A 24,517-nucleotide genomic window follows, 5' to 3' on the forward strand; every position below is an offset into this window, starting at 1 on the left:
CCAGGAAAGTCGAATTTTCACCACAGCATTTAACTCCACTTGATGTATTATTCGTCTATTTCTGTGTTTTCTACCAGAATATAAGTTCCAAGGGAGCATAAGGGGACGTCTGCTTTGTTCCTTGTTGTATCTCCTGTACCCAGTAGATGCTCAACGTTTATCGATAAACAGTATCGATAAACGTTAAGTGAAGGTCATGGCGATGATCTCCAACTGCCAAGAATATTGGCTTTCTTTTTTTTTTTTTGATGTTTAAGTCACTCAATCTGTTTACAGCTTTCAAAAAACATATCCAATCTTTAACATTTCCCCTTTCTAAAGTGGATTCTATATTACTACAGAAGTTGCTGCAAACTCAGTCATAGGCCACCTTGGGTATACAGGCATATTCTGATTGGCTCAGAGAAAATGCTTAAAAATTTTAAGTTACATGCCAACATTTTTAAGGAGCAAATTAATCAACAATTTTGGATTTCTGGATTCTCCTGATCAGATTTTTCACAGACAATATTCTAGCAAGGCACAGTCAGCAGGAGCAAAGACAAGCATATCAAGATCCCTATCAGGTTCCTATGGCTTACCTGCATTACTTATATTCCTGCAGGTGTGAGTTGAGGACTTCTGATGTATTATAAATCATTTCCTATTTCCCTTTCATCATGCTTGAATCCACTTATCTGTTGCCTAAATTATTGTGACAATCCAATTAATGTCCTGTCCCAACTTACCCCTTTTTTTTTTCTCAGCCTTGCCCTGTGTAGTGTGTGGGATCTTAGTTTCCCAAGCAGGAATCAAATCCATGCTCCACGCAGTGGATGCAGAGTCTTAACCACGGGACCACCAGGTTAAGTCCTGGTTTATAGGTTATTCTACCTATAGTTCAAATTATTTAGCTTTGCATTTCAAGCCCTTCTCATTTGGCCTTCCCTAGGAAATCTTTTCCAACTTTATATCCTATGATTCCCCTTCAACCCATCTTTCATGAACTATATTTATATACTTTTCCAGCTCCAATCTTGTCACTCAAATTATTTCTCTAACTTGAATTTCCTTCCTGGCTCTGTTTATCTACCCTTTAAGGCCCAGGCACTGCACAAACATTCTCCAAATACCATGCCCACACACAACCTCCCTGCCTACTCTGGACCTTCTGAATTTTCCATAACTTATGTTTCATTTTCTATACATTTTGTTACAACTTTTCAATCACCCACTTGGACAAGCGTCTAGCATTGTTGAACACATGAATTTACTCTAGCTATAATAACATTTTTCAAATTGGAATTCTTTTGGTATTTGTTTTGTCACTTATGTTTCGCTGGAACACACATAAGGACAACACTGCCACCAAAGGAGTGAAAATTGGTTCTTTTGGAGCAGGAAGAGGGCAGAAAATCCTAGATATTAAACAGAAGCTTTCTGGCCCTCTGAAGGGCCACAGTATATAAGCAAATACAGAATTATAAGTGTTAGTTACTCAGTCGTGCCCGACTCTTTGCGACCCCATGGACTACAGCCCACCAGGCTCCTGTGTCCATGAGATTTTCCAAGCAAGGATACTGGAGTGGGTTGCCATTTCCTTCTCCAGGGGATCTTCCCAACTCAGGATCGAACCTGGGCCTCTTGCACTGCAGGCAGATTGTTTAGGGACTGAGCTATAAGGGAAGCCCTACACAGTTATATAAGTGTTATTAAAATTTCATGGTGGGGATTAGAGGGGGAAATGCTTTTTATTTTTAAAGGCTCCTGGAGAGAGGAAGACAACAAGAAAAAAAATTGAGAAACAGTATCCAAGGATCATGCCATTTGTTTTCTGTGTACTTGTTTGCCCCCCAAATACCCTGAGAAGTGTGTGATCACAGCAGTAAAGCAGAGTGATCAAAAGTGCAGGCTCTGTCATCAAGACTGCCTGGGCTGATTTGCACCTGGGCTGATATTTCTTAGCTGGGTAACTCTGAGCAAGTTAATTAACTCCTCCAGATCTCAGGTTCCTCATCCCTAACATTACCTTATAGCCTTCTCCTAGGGTGGTAGTAGTAAATGAGGTCATCCAGGAGACCACACAGTGAAGAGCTTAATAAATGGTTATAAAATGTACATATAATACATTTTTAAAACGGTCGTGTACCCTAGGTGTGCATTACAAATGATTAAACTAAAACTGGTTGTCCTCAGTAACAAGGGTATAGATGACTGGAACCACCCTGTCAATCAGGCAGGAGTTGTACGCGGTTCTGCAAAAGCTTTTTACACCTAGATTCCCTCCAGGTAATCTGCGTTAAGGGGCTTCCCAGGGGGCGAAGTTGGTAAAGACTCCTCCTGCCAAGACAGGAGACGCAAGAGACTCAAGTTCGATCCCAGGGTTGGGAAGATCTCTTGGAGTAGGGAGGAGCCCCTGGAGCAGGAAATGGCCTCCAACATTCTTGCCTGGAAAATTCCATGGACAGAGGAGCATGGCCGGCTACAGTCCATGGGATCACAGAGTCTAACACGACTGAGCACGTATACACATGCAATGTGCTTAAAAAGGCGTTTTAAATGTCAGCTAACGGCTCAGAGGTTAAAGCGTCTGCCTCCAATGCGGGAGACCCGGGTTCGATCCCTGGTATTCTTGCCTGGAGAATCCCATGGACGGAAAAGCCTGGTAGGCTACAGTCCACCGGGTCGCAAAAGGTCGGACACGACTGAGCGACTTCACCTTCACCTTCAACGCTAGCCCCACTACAAGCTCCTAGCAAAATCGGACCAGACAGTAGGACAACGGTGGCCGGTTACAGAAAATACCCTAAGACTGTTATAATATTTCAAGAGGACCTACAACCTGATTCACTTTCCCAAAATGGTTCCATGCAAGAGCCCTCCACTCGAGATCGGCCCGGGGCCCAATAATACCTGAGTCGCCCCCCGCGCTGGGCACCTGAGGACCAGGCCCAGAAGGCTCGCTGGGCGGCTGGCTTGGAACCGAGATGACGCCAGCGGAGGGTTCAGGAGGCTCGCGGTCCATGGAGTAGGACCCTGCACGCGGATTTAGAGTGTGTGCAAGCAAGGGAATGCTCAGGGAAGGGTGTGGGGCAGTCAGCTATGACGGACACGGGGTGTCAGTCCAGGATCTGCGCGAAGCCGGGTACTTGTCGCCTCAGCGCCAAAAGAAGTCGCAGTAAAAAACCCACGGGCGCACGTTAGTCGCGCCTGCGCACACCCTAAAGCGCATGCGCACCTTTTTCGCGCCACCGCTTCAGGGGGCTAACAGCCTTTCGTACTTCCTCTAGAAATCTCTACCCACAATCCACCCATTTCCCTCTGCGCTTGCGCCGGCCGTAGTCCCGCCCCCAAATCCCGTGGGCCTCTGCGAGATGGTATTTATGTGTTTCGCGGTAGGCCTGCGGTCTCATTTATCCACAGCTCTCGGTAAGTGTGTTGGTTTATTGAGTTTTATGAGAAAAACGGCCATGCAAACGTGTCCGCGCCTTGGCCTTTCTTTGTGGTGCCTATTGGGTTCGTAGGGGAGGAGAAAAAACGTGATCATAGTGTTGAGGCCTTGAAGGAACAGGGGCTTTGTGAAGGACAAGATGGCGATGGCGGGCCGTGCCGACGGGCCTCTCTGTGATGAGACCCTTTTCACAGACCTGTACTGAACTCCGTGAGGATAAGAAACTCTGAGGAGGCCGGCCTTGCATGGCAACGCAGTCTTAGCTCCGGAAAATAAAGCGTTTACGAGACAGAGTGCTGACCCAATATCATTTGTCTGCAGGGTTCGGACGCGCGCCAAACGCTGAAGGATCGCAAACCGGTCTCATTGGAGTAAGTGCTCCTGGCCTCTCTTTACTGTCTTTTTCCTTCCTTGTTGAATATGCGGGAGTCCGATGGGATGTGCTACGGGGATGATTTCAAAAACTGAACTCTCTCTTTCTGATGGATTAGTGGAGAAAACATAAAAACTCTGAGTAGCACCATCCGTGGCAAATGTTTGGGCTTTTAGTCCTGCGTTGTTAAGGCACTAACGTGGGACAGTTAAACTACGAGATATAAAAGTAAGAAAGGGTATTTTTTTTTTCCTCCCAGATGTGGTTTAATTCAAAGGAGCTTACAGATTGGAGGATGAGACAAGACTTATTCCTGTGTGGATCAAGTGTGGTGATCCTGCAGGTGGGTACGCGATGATTTATGCAGATGGGGTGTAGAAGCACAGTATCGGGATGGGACTTGGTGGTTGAAATTGCACTGGCCACTCCATGATGAATGTAAAATGACAAGCATATGCCTGAACTAAAAAGTGATGTCATCTTACTACTGAGAAGTGGGCCCGAAATGCTCCAGGGTCTTTTAATGGTAGTTCTCGAGTACTAAAAATAATAGCTCATTTTTCTGTCTCCAGCATCTCCTCACCAGTCTTGAGGAATTCAACTGCCTCCCAGGCTGAATGCAGGTAAGTTTTCAAATGGGAGGGTTGGTTGTGGTCTCTGGTGTTTTCAACAACCAGGAGAGCAAATGGTCAGTGGAGCAGTGTTTTTGCTCCTTCCAGCTTGTTCCTCTTGGAATGATTTTCCTGGGGAGGGAGTCAGCAGCCTAGCAAGCAGCATAGTTCCTTCTTGAGAGGGTGTGCTCTTCCCTCACCCACACATCACTGTCAGATGATTTGAATTGATAATGCTGATCCTCTGTGAGGTACCACAGTTAATAGCATGTTAGAGTTCTGATGGCAGTTTCTGTTGATGAAGAAATTGTATTTCATCTTAGTGTTTTGGAGTAACCGTTTTCTCCTCTTTTGTAGATTGTCACAGCATTAATAGAGTCATCTATCTTACAGTAAGTTACTTCTCTCAGTATTGTGGGAAATGGAGGGGTTTCTCTTGTTTCTGATAGTGCTGTTTCTTGATCTCTTATTTTATCTGTATTGATTTCCTAGGTGCCTCTTGATCTGCTCAGGATGACTTCTACAGAGTCAAGAGGTGAGTACTTGTAACCTTGCTTATTGTTGCTTAACTCCAGTGCCAATGAGGAAAGCAGACCTCCTGTCTTACCCCTGTTCTACCCCAGAGCCAGTAATGGTGAACCCACTGGGGCTAACTGGGAGAAAGGATGAAATTTCATTCCATAAGGAATTGTCTGAGGTACAGCAAATGAACAGCATTTGCTTGGCTTGGGTTATCCATTAACCCTAGTTAGAATAGTTTTGGTTGTTTTAGATATTTTGCTAATTACACGATCTTCTCATTCAGGAGCACCTTGTTGCTATACACTCCTGGAAAGCCTCCAGAGTTAAAAGGTTAGTTGATTAATTGTGTGTATGGCATACACCACCAGGTAGGCAGTTTCTGTGATGAATCAAACTAGCTCACTATGACTTAAACAATGAAAAGACATGAACACCTGAGAAACTGGGAAAGACAACAGTGGGGTACTGTGTAAGGAACTTCTGTCACTCATAGCTTTGTCCTTCCGTAGGTACCATTGCCAGTTACCGTTGCTCAGAGGTGAGTGATCACCATGTGTTTGCGCATACAATGCATTGAGTGGGAGAAAGTACCTTTTTAGGTATCTGTGATGACTTACATGGAATCTCGTTCGGCTGATGATTTGCTGTTGAGACTCGGAAATCTGATTTTCTGGGAATGGTGGCTTAGACAGGAACAGCTTATAATGCAAGAAGCAAGCATTACTGACGTAGTTGTCTTTGTGTTTCAGGTACAGCTCCTTGTCTGGTGCCTGAGAATGATTTTAGGTAAGTCTATTATCTATGGCTGCTGTATAGAATTCACCAGTTTTTGTTTGGTGCTTTGAATAACTGCCGACATGACTTGCTAAATCCAAAGTTTGTCTTTGGCCATTAGTGAACTGCCCGTTACATTGCCACTCACCAGTGATGAGTTCAATACCGCCCCAGTCTGATCACTATGACTGAAAGGTATTTCTGAGCTGTGAGTTTCCCTTGGAGTAAAAAGTGACTGTAGTGTTAAATTGAGTGGCCTTATAGCCAACGGGAAGTGTTTTGGACTAGCTGGTGATTTCTGTAAAATGTCCAGTGAAACCAACATAGCTTTTATAGATGGGCCTGTCCTGGAGACAGTTGACTTAGTTCCCAATCTTTTGCAGGGGAAAGGAGTAAGCCATATATCTGCTCCACTGTAGTCTGAAGTTGAGAGGTGAGTAAACTTAAACACACAAGGTGTGTCAAGTTAAAATTTCCCAGTGAAGAAATACTCACAAGTCTTACTTCCTGTCCTAGTCCCAGAGCCTGTAAAGGTGAACCCACTGGGGCTGGCTGGGGGAGAAGAGGAAAGCTTGTTCCAGAGGGAACTGTCTGAGGGATCATGAGAGTTCCTAAACAAGGCAAAGGAGGAATAAATGACTGATTGAAAGGCAGATATTTTTTTTTCCCCCTAGATCTGAAGAAAGAACAAAGCACAGATAATGGTAAGTATTTGTTCATGTACTTGTATTAAATAAACGAACCATGTTTAAAAGATAACTCTTGTAAACCCATCAGGCATATACTTGTGAAAATCCAATAAGAAAAAACTCATTTTTCTTTTTCTGTACAGGAATCCAACGTGGAAGATGTCAAAACTGAAAAATCCTTGTACAGATTGCCTGTTCAAATTAGCATACAATCATTTCAGCCTTTCTAAATAAAAATTTTTTTAAACCTTCATTGATTCCTGTGTTTGAGTGGGTCTGACTGGACAGAAATAATCCCAGAAAGATTGTTAAATGGCTTTCCCCATTTAGCTTGGCACTTTACCTAACCCAGGGAAGTATCATTCAGGGAGCCTCTTTGGTGTTCTTCATGAAAGTTTACTGAGTTTGAGTGACCCCTTTAACTGTGTTTAAAACCTTAAGACTTTGGATATTAGGAGACAGTGGCTCATCAGTTAAGAACAGAAAAATGGGCTGTCAGCTCTTGGTATCTTGTTGCCCCTATCCTTCACATGAATCTCAAATGATTTCTGTGGAGTTTAACAGCCCTGGGCCTACAACCAGAACTTCGGAAAGGAACTGCATTAGTACCCACTTGGGATACATTATGTCACTTCAGTCCTGTACAACCCCTTGTGACCCCATAGGTGGTATCCCACCAGGCTTCTCTGTCAACAGAATTCTGGCAAGAATGTATGTACTGCTTGCTCAATCATGTCCAACTCTGCAACCACAAGGACTACAGTACACCATGCTTCCCTGTCCTGCATCTCCCAGAGCTCATTCAAGCTCAGGTCTTTTGAGTGATGCCATCCAACCATGTCCCAGACAGGTGGTCTTAGGTAATGACCACTTTTACATTTCTCAATAGAAGGGGAAAATGGATGAACTAGAATGCTCATCTGTTGTTAAATTTTCATATGTTTAGAATATGGTTGTCAGAACTGGTAAAGAAGGCAATTTAGGGGCTTCTCTGGTGGTCTTTTTTTTTGCATTTTCATATTGTTCATGGGGTTCCCAAGGCAAGAATACTGAAGTGGTTTGCCATTCCCTTCACCCTTGGACTGCAAAGAGGTCATACCAGTCAATCCTAAAGAAAATCTGTCTTGAATTCATTGGAAGGACTGTTGAAGCTGAAGCACCAACACTTTGGTCACCTAATATGAAGAGCTGACTCTGGAAGAGACCCTGGTGCTGGGAAAGATTGAAGACGGGGAGAAGACGACGGGATGAGATGGTTGGATGGCATCACTGACTTAATGGACATGAGTTTGAGTTCGTGATGGACAGGGAAGCCTGGCATGCTGCAGACCATGGGGTTGCAAAGAATGGGACAACTGAGTGACTGAACTGGTGGTCTAGTGGCTAAGACAAATGTATACACACACAATGGGATATTAGCCATAAAACAAAAAAATTGAGTCAGTTGTGAGGTGGAAGAACCTAATAGGCTTCCCTGTTGGCTGAGATGATAAAGAATCCGCCTGCAATGCAGGAGACCTGGGTTCAATCCCTGGGTCGGGAAGATACGCTGGGGAAGGGAATGGCAATCCACTCCAGTATTCTTGTCTGGAGAATCCCATGGACAGGAACCTGGTGGGCTCAATAAGGAGGTGATATATGTATACTTAGAGCTGATTCACATTGATGTACAACAGAAACCAATACAATAGTATAAAGCAATTAACCTTCAATTAAAAAAAAGAATCCACACTTCCCACTGCAGGATGCATGGGTTTGATCCCTGACTGGGGAATTAAGATCCCACATGCTGCATGGTGTAGCAAAAAACAAAAGGGGGATGTAAATTGAGGGGCATTGTTATATCAGTTTCATGAAAATAAAACATTAAATTACAAAATTTAAGTGTACCCACATGGAAAGAATATTCCCTTGGCCTTGCCTCTCCCTTCCCTCTCCATGACCTCCCACTGCTCTCCATCTCTGCCACCACAGCTACCCACCCCCACCCCCTAAGCCACACTCATTTCCTGCCTGGAAGATCACAAGGAGACTTCTCTTCCTTTCCCCTGTAGACCTTAAACTTAATGAAGGCAGAGTCCATGTCTGATTTTGCTCATCATAGTCAGGTGTCTGCTCAAAGAGCATAAACAAATGGACAAATGGCCTCCAGGGAGCACAGGTTTCCAGGTTCAGGTGAGGCCCTCACTATCAGCCCCCTGCATCCATGAAGCAACAGGCAGGAGTCAATAGATGCAAATGACAGAGCTATTCCCTCTTAACCTTTAATTCAGAGGAGGAACAGGGCTACTGCCAACCTGAAGGCTGAGACCTGCCAGGGAAAAGCCCCCAGAGATCTGTGCTTGGGATGCTTGACTGCATCCTGCGTAGATGGACTGAAGCTTATTTGGCTAGGGAGTTATGGTCTGCCCCAGGTTGAGTCTTGCAGAGTTTGGAGAAGGTTGGGGTTGAAAGAAACTGAAGGGGCTTCCTTGGGGGTCCAGTGGCAAAACCTGCGAGCTCCCAATGCTGGAGCCTTGGGTTCAATCCCTGGTCAGGAAACTAGATACCACGTGCTGCAACTAAGAGTTTACATGCCACAGCTAAAACCCAGCACAGCCAAATATTAAAGAAACTGATTTTTTTTTTCTAAATACTTATTTGGCTGCACCAGGTCTTAGTTGCAATACCTGAACTCTTAGTTTCAGCATGTGGAATCTAGTTCCCTGCACAGGGATCGAACCTGGGCCCCCTGCATCAGGAACCGAGTCTTAGCCACTAGACTACCAGGTAGGTCCCCAAAATTTTGCTTTCACCTTTGTATTAGTTGGTTTTTTTTTTTTATTATTTCTGGCTACTGTAATAAGTTGCCACTCTAATAGCAGAAAGTGAAAAGGAACTAAAAAGCCTCTTGATGAGGGTGAAGAAGGAGAGTGAAAAAACTGGCTTGAAACTCAACAATAAAGAAACTAAGATGGTGGCATCCAGTCCCATCACTTCATGGCAAATAGAAGGGGAAAATGTGGAAACAATGACAGATTTTATTTTCTTGGGCTCCAAAATCACAGTAGATGGTGACTTGCAGTCATGAAATTATAAGACATTTGCTCCTTGGAAGGAAAGCTATGACAAACCTAGAAAGTGTTAGTTGCTCAGTTGTGTCCGATTCTTTGTGACCCCATTGACTAGCCTGCCAGGCTCCTCTGTCCACGGGATTCTCTAGGCAAAGATATTGGAGTGAGTAGCCATTCCCTTCTCCAGGGCATATTCCTGACCCAGGGATCAAACCTGGGCCTCCTGCACTGCAGGCAGATTCTTTACCATCTGAGCCATTAGGGAAGCCCCTGACAAACCTAGATAGCATATTAAAAATCAGAGACATCACTTGGCTGGCAAAGGTCTATATAGTCAAAGCTATGGTTTTCCCAGTAGTGAGAGTTGGACCACAAAGAAGGCTAAACACTGAAAAATTGATGCTTTTAAATTTTGTTGCTGGAGAAGACTCTCAAGAGTCCCTTGAACTGCAAGAAGATCAAACTAGTAAATCCTAAGGGAAATCAACCCTGAATATTCATTGGAAAGAATGATGGTGAAGTGAAGCTCCAATATTTTGGCCACCAGATGCCTAGCATGCTGCAGTCAATGGGGTCGCAGAGTCAGATGTGACTTAGTGACTGAACAACAAGTTACCACAAACTTGGTTGCTTAATACAAAGCAAATATATTATCTTACAGTTTTGGAGGTCAGAAATCTGAAATGGGTCTCAATAGGCTAAAACCAAGGAGTGCTAACAGGGCTGCATTTCTTTCTGTGGGCTCTGAAGGAGAATCTGTTTCTCTGCCTTGGCTAGATTCCAGAGGCCACCCCCATTCCTTGGCTGACAACCCTCTTCCATCTTCAAAGCCAGTGATGGTTTAGCAAATCTTTCTGATGCTGCATCAGTCTGACACTGAGTCTCCTGTCTCCCTTTGTGATCTTTGTAATTATGTACATGGAGCCCATCAGATAATCCAGAACGAAGATGCAGATGCTAAGTTGCTCAGTCCTGTCAGATTTTTTAGCGACCAGGTTCCTCTGTCCATGGGATTCTCTAGGCAAGAGTATTGGAGTGGATCCAGGGGATCTTCCCTACCAGGGTGATTGAACCCTCATCTCTTATGACTCCTGCACTGACAGGCAGGTTCTTTACTACTATTGCCACCTGGGAAGCCCAGTCCAGAATGATCTCTCCTAAAAACTATTAATCATATATGTGAATTACCTTTTATCTGCCATGTAAGCTAACATAATGAGAGGTTCTAAGAATTAGGACATGGGCATTGTAGAGCATTATTCTGTCTACCACAGTCCCTTAATTCAGCTTCTGCCTAGAGGCTCTGGGTTTATCGGTGAAGCCTTCTGTTTATTAACAGGTACACAGTGTGAGAAACCACAGTCTCTAAAGTCATAGATGGTCATACTTTGCTAGCTGTAATCATATCAGTGAAAATAGAACATGCTACTCTTGCTGGAAGGATCTCAACCCAGGCACGGTGTGTGTGTTTGTGAGTGTGTCTGTGTGCTCAGTCGTGTCCGAGACTCTTCGCTTCTTCACAACCCACGATTCGTAGCCCTCCAGGCTCCAGAGACACGGCCTCTAATTCCAACCCAGATGTAGAGCTCAGTTAAGGAGGTTTCAAATAGAACGTTCTGCGTTCACACTAACATAGTTTCCAAGGAAACAGGACTTCAAGTCCCTTTTCAGCAAGAGCCTGACATTAATACCTTTCATACAGCTGGGCTTTGCTCTGAGCCTCTAAAGTACCGCTTCTGTTAAATTTGACCTGCATTGCCTCACCCCCTCTCCCACCGCTGGTTCCTGGGTTTAGGAATCAGGAGGCTCCGAAACGCTTTTCTCAGGCCGCTTTTTCCCCCGCTGTAGGGCCAACGGTGGGTAGTGGATGGTACAAACGGCAAGATGTAAGTGGGGTGGGGGCGGATGTTACAGTAAATCAGGGAGCGGGGAGGAGCAGACGCCAGCCTGGAGCCCCGTAATGCGAGGGGAACACAGTCCTAAAGACCAACTTCCACTGTCACTTCTGGACCGAGAGCAGCATGTCCTCAGTTCTCGCAAGCACCCCATAAGCGCGGGTTATTATTCCTCCATTTAACAGAGAAGACAGGAGCCTAAGTAACAAGCTTTGCGTGCATGCCGTGCGTGCTAAGTCCCATCAGTGGTGTTCGACTCTGCGAATGTAACCTACCAGGCTCCTCTGTCCATGAGATTCTCCAGGTAAGAATATTGGAGGCGATGGTGACCTCCTCCAAGGGATCTTCTCTACTCAGGGATCGAACCTGCCTCTCTTATGTCTCCTGCTTTGGCAGCGGGATTATTTACCACTAGTGCCACCTGGGAAGCGCAAGTAACATGGCTCGTGGCATCAAATCAGAAAGTGGCGGACAGGGGTCCCAACTCTGTTCTTTGAACACCAAAGTCAGCGCTCAGGAACCGCGGGCCTTTCCAAGTAAATGTCTGGAAGAGGGGCGCCGCCCTGCATCCGCTTCAACAGACTAACGACCACCACAGCTCTGCTGCCCCTTCAGGCGCGGAGAGATCGCCAGTCTCCGAGGGTAAAACACCAGGCGGCCATAGAAATCACGTCTAGCATGGAGACCAATCCCAGAAAGCGAAAGAGCAGCGGGGCGGGTTTATGCAAAACACACAGGGAGCTAGCCGGAAGGCGAAGCAGTAAAGGAACACAATTTAAGGTCTATTTCCACAAATTTAGTAATTACTATGAATCAGAAATGATGAAAAATTGGTTTTAAGAAAGACTGAACTTTGAGAAAAATCTAATGATTAGGCCATAAAAGTCACCACAACCTAAAAAGCTACACTAAGAGTAAGGCTGGCCCGGAGAGAACCAGGACAGTATCGCTTCTCGGCCTTTTGGCTAAGATCAAGTGTAGTATCTGTTCTTATCAGTTTAATATCTGATACGTCCTCTATCCGAGGACAATATATTAAATGGATTTTTGGGATTAGGAGTTGGAATAGGAGCTTGCTCCGTCCACTCCACGCATCGACCTGGTATTGCAGTACTTCCAGGAACGGTGCACCCCCTTCGGGGGGAACAAGTCTTAGTTTCAAAGAAAGATCTAATGTCTACGTTATTATACGTGCTCTTTCTTTATTGGCAGCACGGTGGTAGAATACAGCTGTAAGTATTTGCGTCGCAGAAACTTTTATTCAAGACAAAACACAAAACTATTTGTAGCTCTTTTTTGGTTTAAAGCTTAATATACAATATTGAGTAGTCGGGTTGTACTAAAAACCGGTGGGGATTAAACACTGTGCTTATCTCTACTGTGTGGTTTTCGTTTAAGTAGTTTAATTTTCAGCTGTAACAGGCGCGAATAAAGTGAGTCTGAGTTTCTTTTACAGAATCTTGACGGTTACTGCTTGAGTCGCACCGGGTGCGTCACGACAAACATATTTTAAGGTTTTTTTTTTTCGGTGTTTTTCTAAAGCTTTAAATAAAGTACAGTAGTTTAATTTACTTTTTTAACTTTGTAACGTACTTGAGATAAACCATCTGTAAGGATTTCCGTACATGTAATATAATGGTAGTGGTTTCGGTGGTTGTGGCGCCATTTTACGTATATTCGGGGCTTTTTTAAGAGGTTCAACGAGGAAGTCCCTGTCAACCAAAAAACGTGGTGGGGTCGATTCCCCGAGGCCGCAAAGATCACCTGGAGAATAGTTTTTACCACTGCAATATTCCTGTCTGGAGAATCACAGAGTGGGGTCTCAAAGATTCAGACTCGATTGAGTGACTAGTACTTTCCATTTTCACCGGTATTCCTGTCTGAAGAATCAATTGGGCGGACGAGCCTGGCTGGATATATGTCCGTAGAGTCGCCAAAGCCGTCGGGTCCGACTTAGCAACTAAATAACTACAATTTTGAGAACAGTGACGTGCACGTATTAGATAAGTTATTTGCCGTAGGGAAGATATTGAGTACTCAGTGCTTAGTACTCTTTCCAACGGGTAAGTTTCCTGGTCTAGTTCTCTCAACTTGAAAACTCTAGGTGTGTATCTGGCCTTACAGCGAGGAAGGCTTTCGAGCAGAGAAATAAATGGTTGAACGTCTCATAAAGGGAAATCATAGTATTTCAGGGAAAGAGACCGTTCAGATTTACTTTAGGGTCTGTGGGGGGCGGTAATGGTGGTTGTGCTGTGTTTCTGTGGCCTAACCCCCAACTTTGTTCATTTTGTCCTATTACGCTTGAAGTTGAAGCCATGCGCTTCTTCAGTGATTTGAATCGTTCTGATATGACCTCTTTTCTTCTCTTGTAGAAAACATACATGCTTTAGAGCAGAGGAACAGACTAGGGCTGCCTGGATCCGATATCGTGGTTGAGACAATATGCCTTTTACTCCAAATGTAAAATGGTCAAGTTACTGTTCAGATCTCCACAAATAAGTCTCTAGATTTCATTTTTGTAAAAGCAAAACCAGCTGGCTGGGAGAATATTTTTACTCTTCCGGTTCTTTAAAGGCCTAGAAAAGGAGTTCCTCCGGATCCGACGAGACGCACGCTGGTGACGCAGGCGCTGCGCCGGAAGTGTGAGCCTTGGGTTCCCGAGCTCCGCTATGGCGGCTGCGGCTGCACGCTGGAACCATGTGTGGGTTGGCACCGACACTGGCATCCTGAAAGGTGGGTAGCGAGGTCGGGCGTCGGGAACTGCGGGCGTCGCCGTTTCGCTGTTCTGACGCGATTGACGTCCGTGTCCCGCAGGAGTGAACCTTCAGCGCAAACAGGCGGCGAACTTCACGGCGTCAGGACAGCCACGGCGCGAAGAGGCAGTGAGCGCCCTGTGTTGGGGTGCGGGCGGCGAGACACAGGTGAGCGACCGCTGACAGTCGGAGCTGGGAGTCGGCCTCGGGCGCTGCCGCATCGCTCTCCTCGCCATCCTGTGCTCCTCTGCCCCCAGATCCTAGTGGGCTGTGCCGATGGGACAGTGAAGCACTTCAGCACCGAGGAAGGCAGGTTCCAGGGCCAGAGGCAATGTCCTGGAGGGGAGGGCACGTTCCGAGGCCTCGCCCAGGTCGACGGGTAAGACCAAACCCCTTGCAGAAACGCTCCGGTCGTAGCGAGAGCGTTGAGGCTCCCGCTGGACGACCGAGTAGTGGCGATCAACCCTGAGGTGACATGAGCCTGGTCTGCGTGACAGGGACGTTTTTCCTGCCTTCGTCCGTTCATTCCTATAACAAACTTTTATGGAACACTTACTCGATTGTTTATAGGCACTGGGTGAAATGCAAAGGCTTAGGTAAACCAGACACAGTATCTGCCATCATAGAGTTTGCTTCTTCCAGAGTTTTTTGTTTTTTGGCATAATAACCTTTTGGATGACCCTGAGCACGTTATTTAATAGTTTGAAAGTAAAAGTGTTAGTCGCTCAGTCGTGTCCGACTCTGTAGCCCGCCGACTCTGTAGCCCGCCGGACTCCTCTGTCCGGGATTTTCCAGGCAAGAATACTGGAGCGATTTGCCATTTCCTTTTCCAGCGAATCTTCCCCAGTCTCCTGCACTACAGGCGGTATCCTGCAGTGCAGGAGATTCTTTACCAACTGAGCCACTAGGAAAGTTTAGAATACGTTTTTAAATGCGGGCTAACAACCACCAACAAAGTGGTAAAACTCCTAAAGTAAAGAATAGGAAATGCTGGGTTGCAGGCTTAGTTTTCTTCTGAAGGTGAAGAGAGAGGCTATGAGCTGACTGTGTAGGTTTGGTGAGGTTAATTCTGACAGGTGAGTCTGGAAGGCTGGAGCGGGGGAGGAGGAATATTTGAACTTGGCCTTGAAGGTTGGGTAGAATTTTGACAGGTGGAGAAAGGAGTTAGAGCATTCTAGAAAGAGACTCCTGCCTGAGCAGAGGGCAAGGATTCGTGTGAGGCTACAGGGCACATCACAGGGAAGATAAACAGCGTTTGGGGGTTGAAGAGAAGACTCTTGAGAGTCCCTTGGACTGCAAAGAGATCAAACCAGTCAGTCTTAAAGGAAACCAGTCCTGAATATGCACTGGAAGGACTGATGCTGACGCTCCAATACTTTGGCCACCTGATACAAAGAACTGCTGGAAAAGATTGAAGGCAGGAGAAGAGAATGACAGAGGATGAGATGGTTGGATGGCATCACCAGTTTGATGGACAGGAGTTTGGGCAAGCTCCAGGAGTTGGTGATGGTCAGGGAAACCTGGAGTGCTGCAGTCCATGGGGTTGCAAAAAGTTGGACACAGCTGAGCGACTGAACTGAACTGGGGGTTGAAGCCCAGGAAACTTTTTTCCCCTTTTAAAAATTTAAGAGGAAGCATTTTAATATAAGATGAACGAGGTAAGTTGGGATTTAAGGTAAAGTGCTTTAAGTGTCATGTTGAGCAATCTGCAGTTTTGTAGCTGGTGAGGCATGATTGGTTTCTGAGCAGGAAACACTGTGGTCAGAGCTGTGAGCCTGCAGGAATGTGCAGATGGATTAGAGAGGGGGCAGTTGGGAGACTCTTGCCACAGCCCAGGAAAACCCAGAGCCTGAACCTAGTTGGGGAGGGTGGGAAGATATGAGAAAAAGCAGAGGGCTTGGGCTGTACAGATCCTGGGGAGAGATTGGCTTGTCTGGTCTGACACCCAGAACAGGGAACTTGAGAGAGGAAGCCGGTGTTTGATTCTGACCAAACACTAAATCCAGAGCAGTCCCATTTCAGTGCTTTCAGAGCTCTGACTCCTGGTGACCACATCAAGAAAGATCAGCAGGGCCAGGTGCCCCAGGTGGAGCTGTGGGGTAAAGACTGTGCTTTGCAGTATCATAGTCTTGATTGCAGCTCTGTTTCTGACATTTATAGCTAAGTGGCAAATCTTATAATTTTTCATAGCTTCTGTTTCCTTACTTTTAAGACCAGTAAACCATTACCTTGATGAGGAAATTAAGTAACAGCCATCAAGCCCCACCCAGACCTGAGTTACCTAGAGGCTTCCTTAGGAACAGGGCTGGTAGGAGGGAGTCTGCTGCTACTGCTAAGTCACTTCAGTCGTGTCCGACTCTGTGCGACCCCATAGGTGGCAGCCCACCAGGCTTCCTGTCCCTGGGATTCTCCAGGCAAGAACACTGGAGTGGGTTGCCAATCTCCCTCTCCAGTGCATGAAAGTGAAAGTGAAGTCGCTCAGTCGTGTCTGACTCTAGTGACCCCATGGACTGCAGCCTACCAGGCTCCTCTGTCCATGGGATTTTCCAGGCAAGAGTGCTTGGAGTCTAGTTCATATGAATTTGGGGGTGGGTCGAGAATACCATTTACCCCTGCTCTTTTAACTCTATCCTCCCTTTGCCTGCAGCACCCTCATCACATGTGTGGATTCTGGGATTCTTCGAGTCTGGACTGACAAGGACAAGGAGGCATCCTCTGACCCAGTGAGGCCCCCCTCATCCTGATCCTGATGGTTGGGGAAGGTGGGGCCCAGGGTAGAGCCAATGAAGGCTTTGGGGGAGGAGGACTAAGGATCTGGAAGTGACTCTCATCTCCCCTCTCTCATTCTTTTCAGGTCCTGGAACTGAGGGTGGGCCCTGGGGTATGTAGGATGCGCCAAGACCCAGCACGCCCCCACATCGTTGCCACAGGTGGGAAGGAGAATGCTCTGAAGGTGTGGGACCTGCAGGGATCTGAGGAGCCTTTGTTCAGGGCTAAGAACGTGAGTGATGGTGGGTGGAGAGGACCTGGGTCCGAATTCCCAGGAGTCGAGGCCACTGATTATGAATTGGAGACCAGCTGGGTTTTAGGGGATGATGACAGAGGGCAGAAGGAAGGGACACACTGAGCCCCTCCCAGCTCTGTCTCTCATCTACCGACCCCACCAGGTACGGAATGATTGGCTCGACCTGCGGGTTCCCGTCTGGGACCAGGACATACAGTTCCTTCCAGAGTCACAGAAGCTCGTCACCTGTACAGGGTACCACCAGGTAAGGCACACATCTCACCCCTAACTTTTTCTGGGCTCACACAGCTTCCTGGAGAAACAGGAGGCTTGCGCTTTGCAGGCTCGGTCCCCACCATTTGGCACAGCCACTGTTCTCGCCATCCTGGTGTCATCCCTGAGCTCCCAGAAGAAGGACCACTTCCCCAGTTGAGTGTTCAGCCAAGTGGCTAAGCCAGTGACCTTCGCTTACTACATTCTAGGAAGGAGTTGCTTGAACTGTGATTCTTCTTTTTCTTCCCACCTGGAAGAGAGAAGGGAGTGTCCCCTTCATAGTAGAATCACATGGGGCCCGTGTTATGAGAAGACATGGATGGACTGGGTATCAAGAGAACTGGGTTCTGGTCCTGATGGCAGTCTCTAATTTGCTTTGGGACCCAACCATGACCCTCTAGTATCTGTAATATCTGGTCTCCATTCCTCAGCTGTATAGGAAAGGCCCAACTGGGGATCTTTTCAGCTGGGCCTTTTTTTTTTTTTGGACCGTACTTCCTGATCCCTGATACTTCCCTGATCAGGGATCAAATCTAAAGTGGAAGTTCGGAGTCCTAACCATTGGACCACCAGGGAATTTGAAATTCTAAGACCCAGGCAGGACTGGGTGGGGCTACATTTGCCCTGCTTCCTCTGCTCTGCATACTGAAGTCTGCTCTTGGTAATACATTTCTGCTCAGAACACATATGAGGGCTTCCTCTCTCCTTCCTGTCCAGGCTTAACTTTTTTCTCTGTTTGAGTTCAGCAACTCTGACAGTTGGGCCAGCTTGCTTTTCCATCATGAGAGGGGAGTATAGATGGAAAGCTCACACATGCAGACCATGGGGATGCTGCTGCTCCTAGCCCGGGGAACCTCTGTTCTCAGCTCTATATGTTCATGTTCCTCAGCAGCTCTCCTCTACTCCTCAACACTCAGAGAAGAAGGGTGTGTTTCAAATGAGAAAGTTTCTCTGAAAGAGTGGATTGTAAAAGCAGTGTATGGGGTAGGGGGGCTTCCCTGGTGGCTCAGTGGTAAAGAATCTGCCTGCCAATGCAGGAGGCTCGGGTTCAATCCCTGGGTTGGGAAGATCCCCTGAAGAAGGAAACAGCAACCCATTCCAGTATTCTTGCCTGGGAATCCCATGGACAGAGGAGCCTGGTGGGCTACAGTCCATGGGGTCACAGAAGAGTTGGAAACAACTTAGTGACTAAACAACAATAAATGAGGGGAAGTGAAGATGTGGAGGCGTCAGGGGGCTGTGCAGAGTAAAGGCGCTGTTGTGATGCCTCAGTCTTCTCCCAGGTCCGTGTCTATGATCCAGCCTCCCCTCAGCGCAGGCCAGTCCTCGAGGCCACCTACGGAGAGTACCCGCTGACAGCCGTGACCCTCACTCCTGAGGGCAAGTGAGTGTGTAGAGGGCAAAGTGGGGCTTGGGGAGGACTCCAGGGGGCTCCTGCTGACCAACCCCATGTGTGTCTCTCTGGTCTCCTCCTCAGTTCAGTAATTGTGGGGAATACTCATGGGCAGCTGGCAGAAATTGACCTTCGGCAAGGTGAGGAGACCAGGGAGCCTTGCGGGGGGGCAGAGGTGGGGAGGAAGGGCAGGATTCCCCTCTCACAAGGGGCGGTAGAGCTGCTGAGCCCTCTTTCAGGTGCCAGAACCAGGTTCAATCCAGGTTCTGCCAAAAGCTGTGTGACCTTGGACAAATTACTTTGTCAATTCCCTGTGTCTTAGTTTCTTCACTGAAAAATGGAGATGTTAATGGTAACTGTCATGTCAGCATTATGTTAAACAAGGATTAAATGTTGAAAGAAAGTGATTTGAATAGAAAACACTCAATAAATGGTTGTTGGCTGACCAGTTAGCACTGATACCTGCCCCCTTTTTCCAGGGCGCCTGCTGGGCTGTCTAAAGGGACTGGCAGGCAGCGTCCGAGGGTTGCAGTGCCACCCTTCAAAGCCCCTACTAGCCTCCTGTGGTTTGGACAGAGTCTTGAGGATACACAGGATCCGGAATCCACGGGGCCTGGAACATAAGGTGAGAAACCATTCGTTCCTGCCTCTTGTGCCCTCCTCCCTCCCCCCTCCCCCATTCTTGTTTCTGTTTCAGCAGACTTGGCCCCTTAAGGTCCCTCATCTCTTGCAGGTTTATCTCAAATCTCAATTGAACTGCCTCCTCCTGTCAGGCAGGGATAACTGGGAGGTAAGCTCTTGGGTCTGGGAATGTGGGAGCTAATGGTACAGGTGTGAGGATATCTCTGTGAAGAGGGAAGGGAGGCATCTGGAACTTAGACCTGAGACTGTCCATCCACCTGCTGGGTATAGTCCTGACAGGGTCGTTGCCAAGAGTAACAGGAGCATGGATGAAGTGAAGTGAAAGACGTTCAGTCATATGTGACTCTTTGTGACCCCATGGACTGTAGCCCATCAGGCTCCTCTGTCCATGGAATTCTCCAAGCCAGAATACTGGAGTGGGTAGCCATTCCCTTTTCCAGGGGATCTTCCTAACCCAGGGATTGAACCTAGGTCTCCCGCATTGCAGGCAGATTCTTTACCAGCTGAGCCACCAGGGAAGTCCAAGAGCATGGATGGGCATGGTTTTTAGGAGCAGGAAACAAGGGGTGGTGCCTGGAGGAATGATTGTCCTCCCTGTGGGTCTGTTATTGTACCTCTGACTCCTGAGGGCTTCTCCCACTCACCAGGATGAACCGCAAGAGCCTCAGGAGCCCAACAAGGTGCCCTCAGAAGACACAGAGACAGATGAACTTTGGGCGTCCTTGGAGGCAGCTGCCAAGCGGAAGCTCCCCGATTGGGAGCAGACCCAAGGCGCTCTCCAAGCCAGACGGAGAAAGAAGAAACGGCCTGGGTCCACCAGCTCCTGAAGAGCTTGTGCTCGCTTTGTAAATAAACAGCTTAAAACGTACCATGACCTTGAGCCTTTTGTGATGGGGAGAGAGTGGTGGCGGCTCCCTGAGCTGGGGTGGTGGGGGTATCTGACGTCACAAAAGCAGGGCCGGGAACCTGCCGGCTGGCGTGGGTGGCACCGAGTGCAGGGCCGCATGCGGGGCCATGGGCTGCTGCCAAGATAAGGACTTTCAGACTTCGGATGAGCAGGCCAAGGAGGCCGGGTCAGAAGGTGGGACCAGAGACACACCAGGGGGCCCAGGGAGCTGGGAGTGGGGACTGGACCACCAGGAGGTTGGACTGGGGAGAGTAGAACTCAGCGGCCTCGCATCCTCTCAGGCACTGATGCGGAGTCGGTGGAGCAACGAGATCGCAGGTCGAACGAAAGTCTTTTGATCACTGTGCTGTGGCGGCGGCTATCCATGTTCAGCCGTCGGGGTTCCTCTCGGTCAACCAAGAGGCAGGCAGTCCAGAATCCAAAGCCGGCGAGTAGGATCCAGGAGTGCGATCAGGAGAGGATCCAGGAGGAGCCGGAGAAGGGGTGACTCCAGCCCTGTTCTCACTCCTCCCCAGCCTTCAGAGAATAAAGTTTCTAACGTGTACCTGCCTATGCGCTTGTGCCTCGGCTTTGGGCACGTAGAGCGCGGGCACCACCAGGGTCGCGGGCTCTTTAAGGCTCCATCCCTGAAGTTGGCCAGTCCCCTGGGCCCCCGGCTCTAGTTCCTTGGAGGCGGGGCCACAGGGGTAGCCTAGCCAATGGGAGGGCGAATTAACACCTGCGTTTCGGTGGAGGGGCGTGTCTCTCGGGATGCCGAGCTCGAAGAGGCGTGGCACCGCCTTCCCGTCATCGGGGGTGGGGTTACGTGTGGGTGACGTGGCGGCTTCCAGTCTTTGGTCGGGTTTCGGCGGCTTCGACTCCAGGGGGAGGAGGCGGTGACGGTCTGGGAGATTATAGCAGTGGCGGCGGCGGCAGGCGGCAGAAAGGAGGTAGGACTCGGTAGGGTCTGGCTGCCGTGCCTGCTCTGGGCCGTTCTTTCCGGGGACGGCGCCGGGCGGGGGGAAGGGAACCAGGGACAAGCGGGCAAGTCCTGCCGGCCCGGCTCGGAGTGAGCGAATACCTCGCTGTCCAATCAGAAAAGCCCCTTTAAGAAGGACGTCGGCGTTAGCTAATCAGTATTTGCAGACTTCCAGAAGGTGGGACTTGGGCGAGGCGAGGGTGGGACTTCCTGCTTCAAATAAACACCTAGAGATTTCCCCCCTCCGCCCACCGACGTGTGTCCCTCTGAGGTGGTCCGTCACCGTTTCTCCCTGAGGAGTCGGAGGAACCCGTGGATACGAGAGAGCCCAGTTAGGGCCTGGGGCAGTTGCAAGGGACGGGCTGGAGCCTCAGGGCCACAGGACCTGGCTCTGGCCCTGCCTCTACTTCAGGGCCCCGGCCCGTGCTGTGGCTGCCGGAACCAAGTTGGAAGAAGAGTCTGAGGAGGGGGACAGCTTGGGCCGCAGAAGCAGCAGGATCCTGTCAGCTGCGGGCCGGTCCCAGGATCTGCGGGTGGCTTCGGGCTCGAAACTCCGTGCCAAGTGCGGAGGGGCCCCGAAGAACTGCTGGTTGGGGCGGGGGATTGGTGGAGAAGGAGACTGCCTGGGGAATGACACTCTCCCCTCCACCACAGTCCGAGGTTATGCGTCTCAATGATCCCGCGGAAACGCTACGGATCTAAGAACACGGATCAGGGTGTCTACCTGGGTCTCTCAAAGACACAGGTCCTGTCCCCTGCAACTGCTGGCAGTAGCAGCAGCGACATCGCCCCTCTGCCCCCCCCAGTGGCCCTGGTCCCTCCCCCTCCCGACACCATGTCCTGCCGGGATCGGACCCAGGAGTTCCTGTCAGCCTGCAAGTCCCTGCAGAGCCGTCAGGTAAGGACCTGGACTGGGAGAGGCAGAATGAGTCTTATTCAAACCTGGGAGAGGGGATGCTCCAGCACCGTAATTCTTGGGGGAGTCTGATGGAGACCTGGTCTAGCTTGGGATGGTAGGATCTAACAAGCATCAGAGAAAAGGTGGGCTAGCTTATCTAGAGGCAGGGATCCAGACTTTGTTGTTGTTTTATTTAATCAGGAATCTAGGGTTGCTATTCTGAAACGAATATCTCAGGGCGAGAAATGATTACAGTATATTTGGTTTGGATAAGGAACAGGTTCTAGAAAGAGCCTTTATTTAGCTCAGAGACAAACGCTTTAAATTCTCATTCCAGTGTAATTCTACCAAGTTTGCTTTGTGACAACATGGAAGTTAATCTAGTTGGACCTCAGTTTTTATATCTGTAAAATGAAAGAAACTTTCCAAATAAAGTAATTTTAATAAAATCACTTGGGAGTGCTTTTTTAAAAAATTAGATTGCTTTGTTTTGGCCCAGACTTTCTGAATCCAAGTGGAAATTGAGTAACTGTGATTTTAAATATTTTTACTGCTCAGTTCTTGTTTACAATTGCTCTTCTATATCCTCTCCAAGAGCTTCCTGTTTATCCTCTCAATTCCCCAGTTGGAGGAATAGAATGGTAATACTAGTTACCATTTATTCAGTGCTTATCATGGACCCAGTATTTGGCTAAAATAATTTATAACCCTTATGTTTTTTAATCTTAGCAACAACAAAAGGAGATGTGTAGAACTGTCTCCATTTTACATAAGAGGAAACAGAGATTCAGAGTGGTTGAAGTCACTTGCCCCCAGCCCCCTCTAGTAAGTGGCGGCATCAGGTTTTGGGTGGCCTGCCCAGCAGAGGGTGCCACCAATGCTAGAGGGCGAGTGTAGAGGACGCCTGGGGATAGTGAAAGCTGGCAGTGGGGAGGAAAAAGTTACTTTTTGATGTTGCCTTTCAGAATGGAATCCAGGCAAACAAGCCGGCTCTGCGTGCTGTCCGGCAGCGCAGTGAATTTACCCTCATGGCCAAGTGAGTTGGGAGAAGTTATGTGGTAGGTTGGCCAGTGTCTGAGGAGATGTAGTCTTGCCTGTGGTGACCTTGGTGTCGAGGACTGGGATTGGTTGTGCTGGTGCTAAGGTGGGAAAGGTCCTCTCCTTCCCTTCCACGGTGTTCTCACTTGTGCTTATTTGCAGGCGCATTGGGAAAGACCTCAGCAACACATTTGCCAAGCTGGAGAAGCTGACAATCTGTGAGTGTTCCTGGACCTTTCAGAGCTGGGGCAATGAACACCGGAGGGCTGAGGAACCATACTGTCTTGAGTCTGGTCTCCGACCTCACCTGTGGTGGCTTCTTGTTTGTCTCTGCAGTGGCAAAGCGCAAGTCCCTCTTTGATGATAAGGCAGTGGAAATTGAAGAGCTAACTTATATCATCAAACAGGTGAGCGACTAGCGATAAGGAGAGTCGGGCATTCCAGTTGCATCACTTCCATCTCTTTCCCTTGCTCTAGAGTCTCAGAGCAAGTTTCTCTGCTGCTGCTGCTAAGTCGCTTCAGTTGTGTCCGACTCTGTGCGACCCCATAGATGGCAGCCCACCAGGCTCCCCCGTCCCTAGGATTCTCCAGGCAAGAACACTGGAGTGGGTTGCCATTTCCTTCTCCGATGCATGAAAGTGAAAAGTGAAAGTGAAGTTGCTCAGTCATGTCTGACTCTTAGTGACCCCATGGACTGTAGCCCACCAGCTCCTCCGCCCATGGGATTTTCCAGGCAAGAGTACTGGAGTGGGGTGCCATTCTAGCCAACTCCAAACATCCTACTCCTCTGTTGTGTCAGTGGTCATCTGCCATGTACAAAGCTGGACACTTAGCACACAAGCATTATGAGGTAGATACCAGCCTTTAAGGGCTTATTGTCTGGAAGAGGTATCCAGTCCCATAAACTCACGCTTACAATGAATAGGCAGCAAGTGGCACAAAAAAGATGGTACAAAAAGATGAATGAGATTCTGGGTACACTGGGAAAGATTTTATCGAGGAGGTGAAAACTGAGCTGATTTCGAGGCTTGTGGAGAGGCAACAGAAGAACATTTGAGACAGAAGAAACAGTGTGCACCGGCATGTCTCATAAAAAGGAAAAGTTCAAGTCTTTGCTCAGATGTCATGTGCTCAGGGAGGCCTACCTTGCTGTTTAATACCCCAGCCCCTCCAGCTCTGATCTCCCTTACCTTGCTCTATTTTCTTGTTTATAGCACTTGATACATTCTAACAGTCTCTTTCAAGCTTGTGTCTGTTGTTTGTTTCCTCCCACTTACCTCCTGGACAAAAAAGAAAATAACAAA

At 48.1% G+C, this 24,517-nt stretch overlaps 4 protein-coding genes, 1 long non-coding RNA gene and 10 other non-coding genes across 47 annotated transcripts in view; 14 read left to right on the forward strand and 1 right to left on the reverse strand.

The window, feature by feature from the left end:
* The window catches only part of SLC3A2 (solute carrier family 3 member 2), a 39,821-nt gene extending 36,667 nt beyond the window's left edge, over positions 1-3,154 (reverse strand). The window contains exon 1 of the mRNA XM_086383407.1: positions 2,893-3,154. Within this exon, the coding sequence (XP_086239533.1) occupies positions 2,893-3,004 (112 nt within the window). The 5' untranslated portion in view covers positions 3,005-3,154. The remainder of the gene's footprint in view (positions 1-2,892) is intronic.
* Positions 3,123-6,652, forward strand: LOC147342000 (uncharacterized). 22 transcript variants are annotated; one of them, XR_015157472.1, is made up of 14 exons: positions 3,123-3,408; positions 3,752-3,801; positions 4,063-4,146; positions 4,376-4,426; positions 4,772-4,806; positions 4,898-4,949; positions 5,032-5,111; positions 5,220-5,266; positions 5,446-5,474; positions 5,686-5,722; positions 5,832-5,905; positions 6,094-6,143; positions 6,227-6,414; positions 6,543-6,652. It is a non-coding gene; the product is annotated as an uncharacterized LOC147342000 (long non-coding RNA). The 22 variants fall into 22 exon arrangements; XR_015157468.1 differs by having other exon boundaries at positions 4,907-4,949; XR_015157470.1 differs by having other exon boundaries at positions 4,907-4,949; positions 6,365-6,414.
* On the forward strand, positions 3,597-3,666 carry LOC147342001 (small nucleolar RNA SNORD25). Its single transcript, XR_015158187.1, has one exon. It is a non-coding gene; the product is annotated as a small nucleolar RNA SNORD25 (small nucleolar RNA).
* LOC147342002 (small nucleolar RNA SNORD26) lies at positions 3,874-3,949 on the forward strand. Its single transcript, XR_015158200.1, has one exon. It is a non-coding gene; the product is annotated as a small nucleolar RNA SNORD26 (small nucleolar RNA).
* Positions 4,228-4,299, forward strand: LOC147342003 (small nucleolar RNA SNORD27). Its single transcript, XR_015158194.1, has one exon. It is a non-coding gene; the product is annotated as a small nucleolar RNA SNORD27 (small nucleolar RNA).
* LOC147342004 (small nucleolar RNA SNORD28) lies at positions 4,627-4,702 on the forward strand. Its single transcript, XR_015158202.1, has one exon. It is a non-coding gene; the product is annotated as a small nucleolar RNA SNORD28 (small nucleolar RNA).
* On the forward strand, positions 4,990-5,115 carry LOC147342005 (small nucleolar RNA SNORD22). The gene has a single exon (XR_015158196.1). It is a non-coding gene; the product is annotated as a small nucleolar RNA SNORD22 (small nucleolar RNA).
* Positions 5,313-5,379, forward strand: LOC147342006 (small nucleolar RNA SNORD29). Its single transcript, XR_015158201.1, has one exon. It is a non-coding gene; the product is annotated as a small nucleolar RNA SNORD29 (small nucleolar RNA).
* Positions 5,538-5,607, forward strand: LOC147342007 (small nucleolar RNA SNORD30). The gene has a single exon (XR_015158197.1). It is a non-coding gene; the product is annotated as a small nucleolar RNA SNORD30 (small nucleolar RNA).
* LOC147342008 (small nucleolar RNA SNORD31) lies at positions 5,854-5,921 on the forward strand. The gene has a single exon (XR_015158193.1). It is a non-coding gene; the product is annotated as a small nucleolar RNA SNORD31 (small nucleolar RNA).
* On the forward strand, positions 6,185-6,310 carry LOC147342009 (small nucleolar RNA SNORD22). The gene has a single exon (XR_015158195.1). It is a non-coding gene; the product is annotated as a small nucleolar RNA SNORD22 (small nucleolar RNA).
* A 5,640-nt stretch (positions 6,653-12,292) lies between the features above and the next one.
* Positions 12,293-12,483, forward strand: LOC147342010 (U2 spliceosomal RNA). Its single transcript, XR_015158190.1, has one exon. It is a non-coding gene; the product is annotated as a U2 spliceosomal RNA (small nuclear RNA).
* A 1,508-nt stretch (positions 12,484-13,991) lies between these two features.
* Positions 13,992-20,280, forward strand: WDR74 (WD repeat domain 74). 3 transcript variants are annotated; one of them, XM_086383411.1, is made up of 11 exons: positions 13,992-14,080; positions 14,162-14,268; positions 14,358-14,479; positions 16,748-16,862; positions 16,955-17,101; positions 17,268-17,369; positions 18,661-18,761; positions 18,855-18,910; positions 19,250-19,395; positions 19,504-19,560; positions 20,060-20,280. In XM_086383411.1, exons 5-11 carry the CDS (start codon positions 16,991-16,993, stop codon positions 20,237-20,239), a joined length of 753 nt encoding a protein of 250 aa, XP_086239537.1. In that variant the 5' UTR covers positions 13,992-14,080; positions 14,162-14,268; positions 14,358-14,479; positions 16,748-16,862; positions 16,955-16,990; the 3' UTR covers positions 20,240-20,280. The 3 variants fall into 3 exon arrangements, 2 of the variants coding, with proteins under 2 accessions (XP_086239537.1, XP_086239536.1); XM_086383410.1 differs by having other exon boundaries at positions 16,748-16,823; XR_015157458.1 differs by lacking the exon at positions 18,855-18,910 and having other exon boundaries at positions 16,748-16,823.
* A 103-nt stretch (positions 20,281-20,383) lies between these two features.
* Positions 20,384-20,869, forward strand: TEX54 (testis expressed 54). Its single transcript, XM_086383424.1, has 2 exons — positions 20,384-20,493; positions 20,601-20,869. Exons 1-2 carry the CDS (start codon positions 20,427-20,429, stop codon positions 20,804-20,806), a joined length of 273 nt encoding a protein of 90 aa, XP_086239550.1. The 5' UTR covers positions 20,384-20,426; the 3' UTR covers positions 20,807-20,869.
* Positions 20,870-21,147: 278 nt separating this feature from the next.
* STX5 (syntaxin 5) overlaps positions 21,148-24,517 on the forward strand; it is a 28,303-nt gene continuing 24,933 nt past the window's right edge. For 3 of the 10 annotated variants that reach the window (XR_015157460.1, XM_086383412.1, XM_086383417.1), the window contains exons 1-6: positions 21,148-21,248; positions 21,932-22,175; positions 22,905-23,000; positions 23,141-23,211; positions 23,376-23,431; positions 23,550-23,620. Coding sequence is in view for 7 of the 10 variants with exons in the window: in XM_086383412.1 (XP_086239538.1) it covers positions 21,951-22,175; positions 22,905-23,000; positions 23,141-23,211; positions 23,376-23,431; positions 23,550-23,620 (519 nt within the window). In the remaining 3 variants the exon portion in view is untranslated. Of the gene's footprint in view, positions 21,249-21,523; positions 21,840-21,931; positions 22,176-22,904; positions 23,001-23,140; positions 23,212-23,375; positions 23,432-23,549; positions 23,621-24,517 lie in introns of those variants that run through there. The other 7 variants (XR_015157461.1, XM_086383414.1, XM_086383418.1 and 4 more) reach the window with 4 other exon arrangements.

The sequence above is a fragment of the Bos grunniens genome, chromosome 29 (assembly GCF_055505025.1).
Source record: "Bos grunniens cultivar Pamir isolate PY7600 chromosome 29, Bosgru_T2T1.0, whole genome shotgun sequence".
Lineage (NCBI taxonomy): Eukaryota > Metazoa > Chordata > Mammalia > Artiodactyla > Bovidae > Bos > Bos grunniens.

Bases quoted from the DNA above. Each gene is read 5' to 3' on its own strand.
- WDR74 (XM_086383410.1), top strand. From the start codon at position 14,017: ATGGCGGCTGCGGCTGCACGCTGGAACCATGTGTGGGTTGGCACCGAC. The intron at 14,081-14,161 runs GTGGGTAGCGAG...CGTGTCCCGCAG, and splicing joins CGACACTGGCATCCTGAAAG to GAGTGAACCTTCAGCGCAAA. The intron at 14,480-16,747 runs GTAAGACCAAAC...CTTTGCCTGCAG, and splicing joins GGCCTCGCCCAGGTCGACGG to CACCCTCATCACATGTGTGG.
- TEX54 (XM_086383424.1), top strand. From the start codon at position 20,427: ATGGGCTGCTGCCAAGATAAGGACTTTCAGACTTCGGATGAGCAGGCC. The intron at 20,494-20,600 runs GTGGGACCAGAG...GCATCCTCTCAG, and splicing joins CAAGGAGGCCGGGTCAGAAG to GCACTGATGCGGAGTCGGTG.